The sequence below is a fragment of the Epinephelus fuscoguttatus genome, linkage group LG9, assembly GCF_011397635.1.
Source record: "Epinephelus fuscoguttatus linkage group LG9, E.fuscoguttatus.final_Chr_v1".
NCBI lineage: Eukaryota > Metazoa > Chordata > Actinopteri > Perciformes > Serranidae > Epinephelus > Epinephelus fuscoguttatus.
Window position 1 is genome coordinate 45,786,190 of NC_064760.1, and position 2,666 is coordinate 45,788,855.

The 2,666-nt window shown below is 56.5% G+C and overlaps 1 protein-coding gene across 1 annotated transcript; it reads right to left on the reverse strand.

The window, feature by feature from the left end:
- Window positions 1-245: 245 nt before the first annotated feature.
- LOC125894219 (basic salivary proline-rich protein 1-like) lies at window positions 246-1,055 on the reverse strand. The gene has a single exon (XM_049585481.1). The coding sequence runs from the start codon at window positions 1,053-1,055 to the stop codon at window positions 246-248; it is 810 nt and encodes a 269-aa protein (XP_049441438.1).
- Window positions 1,056-2,666: the final 1,611 nt, after the last annotated feature.

The window sequence follows — 2,666 nt, forward strand, 5'->3', positions numbered from 1 at the left end:
GGAGAAAATATCTGCTGGCCACAGAAACCAATTAACATACTTTACAGAAAAATGGTCACCATTTATTCACTCACTAAACGTGTCTGTATAGTGCCACTCAGCCTGTGAGCATATGCCACCTGTACATATAATTATTACAACTCAAGAAAGACTGTTGTGTAATATGTAATGTGTTTCTGTTAATGATGTAACCCCTAATCCCTCTATCTCTCTCACCACAATACACCACAGCGGTTCATCAGAACTCAAGGTCTTAAGCATGTGTTAGGTGCACCTTCTTCCCTTTGAATCCGGGCCTGCTCCCTAGCTCTGTGGGGGATTGCGGGGCCGGGCGGTTTTCCCCTGGGAGCGGATGCGTCTGGACTGCTCGCCCTGTGTGCCTGGGGGGGGCGGGGTCTCCTCGTGCTCCCTGGGCCTGGGGCGGCGTGGCCGGTCCCCCCTGGGGGGCTGTTTCCGCCCCTGGTGGTGTGGGGTGGGTGGGCTCCTCCTCCCCCCCCCCTTCGCTCCGCTCCTGCCCTTCCCCCTCCCTCCTCCCTCCCCCCTCTCCCCGTCCCTCCCTGCTCCTTCCTCCCGGCCTCGGGTGGGCCCGGGGTCCTCCCCTGGGTTGGGGGGCCTGGCGTGGGGGCTGGGTGCTGCCCGCGGGGGGTGTTCTGGTGCTGCGCAGTGTGGGCCTGCCCGTTGGTGTGCGGCCGCCGGTGGGGGGCGGGTCGGATGGGCTGGGGGTCCGGCTTTGGGTCTGTGGCGGTCTGGGGGGGTACTGGCGGGTTGTGGGTTGGTCTGTGCTCCTGCGCGTCGGGGTTCGGGGGGGCTGGGGGGTGCCCGTCGTCCGTGCATCCTGGTGGTGCGCCTTGCCCTTCTGCTGGGGGCCGATTTGCTACGGGCGGTGTGGCCCAGGTCGGGACCACTGTGGGGGCCTGCCACTGCAGTTGCCAGTGGGGCGGGGTTAGGTGGGGGCCCGTTGGGTTTCCCTGGGGCCCGCCTGGCCCACTGTCCATGGGTGCTGGGGGCCTCGCGGCGCCGGGGTCTGGTTGGTGCCACCTCCTAGCCCCTCCCATCCATTCCTCCGGCCCTCGGGCCGGGCCTACACTGGCCTGGCCTCCTAAACCACATTTAGTTCACTCACCACACATTGCACAGTTTTAATGCACCACATACACTCACTCTTCGAGGTGCGGACCACGGATGGATTGGGGGGCTACATGATGGGGCAGGCTATGGGACAGTGGTGTCCGGTAGCCCTCCATGCCGCCCCCCGGCCCATCCTTATCTGCTCTCCAATTTTAAAGCACCACATACACCTACATCTTGGGGGACAGATGGGAACAGGTTCCAGGTGCCTTATGGCTGCACGGGCTGCAGGACAGCAGTGGGCTGTAGCCATCAGCCTTGCCCCCACCTGTCTCCTATGTCCCTCAATTTTAATGCACCACATCACACTTATGGGCACTCACATTCACATTCACGCTGTAGGGTTAATGTTTCTCCGTCAGGGATCGGAGAATCATAGTAAGAGGGGGGGGTGGTGGGTTTACACACACTGTAGATATCCATGGCGTGGCTAGTGGGGCCCGGCCCGGGGGTGGGTGGTGGTTGGGGGTGGTGGGGGCGGTCCGCGTCGGGCGGTGGGTGGGCGGGCCCTCCTGCCCCGCCTGTCTGGGGTGTGTCTCTGGCTCTCTGGGGGTGCCGGCCTTCACCGCCCTGGGTCCTTGGGCCTGCGTGGTGTCCTGCAGCCTCTGCGGCTCCCTGGTCTTGGGGTCTGGGCGCTCCTGCGTTCTTGGGGTGCCATACCGCCCCCCAGCCCTGGACCCTGGTGATGGTTTTCATAAACACATTGGGAGGGTTCAAATACATGCATGCATGTTCAATACTTCAGCTCCGTGACGCATCGCAAAGAACCGATGGGATCACTCCAAAGGGGCCCACTTGCGTCTCAGACCTACCACACCACGCTGGCAACTCTTCTCTGCAATCGGGCTTTCCCCCTCCACCAAGACTCTCACATTTTTGGTGTTCAGTATAGACTTCTCTTTTGTTTTTGTTTTTCAGTACAGTATAGTAGACATGTATATGTTTATTTTTGATAATCTGCATGAAGCACAACCACCTCAAGGCTACAATACATCAGCTACACTGCCTGTTTCTCCCCTGTTTTTTTTCTTTCGTTTGTTTGTTTATTTGTTTGTTTTTCCTCCTTCTTCTCCGCATGCACTGTCACTATATAACTCAGGACTTAAGCACCTACCCCCTCCCCCTTGCTTGTTTCCTTACTTTCCCCCTGACACACTTTGGTGTATCACGGCCCTCTCTGACTCATATTAGGAAGTTTTTCCAATAAAGGCTGTTAGGCTAGTCTCCAGGGAGGGTGGGTGACGGTCACAACCACGCATTATGGGTATAAAATACTTGACTGCAAGATTAACAGTGCATCAATCTTCACAAGAAGCTTACACCCTTTAGTGGCGCTAAGCTATGAAGACCAATGCAGACAAGTATTAGAAAAAAAAAAAAAAAAAATTATAGGTAGCTAGCAAAATGTATTTGTTAATAATTTGTGCATATTTGTACCGAACAAAATTCTTTTGATAACTTTAGATCAGGTCCAGCTGACGACTGTCTGTGCCAAGTTTCACGCCGATCGGACAAAATCCCAAGGAGGAGTTTAAAAA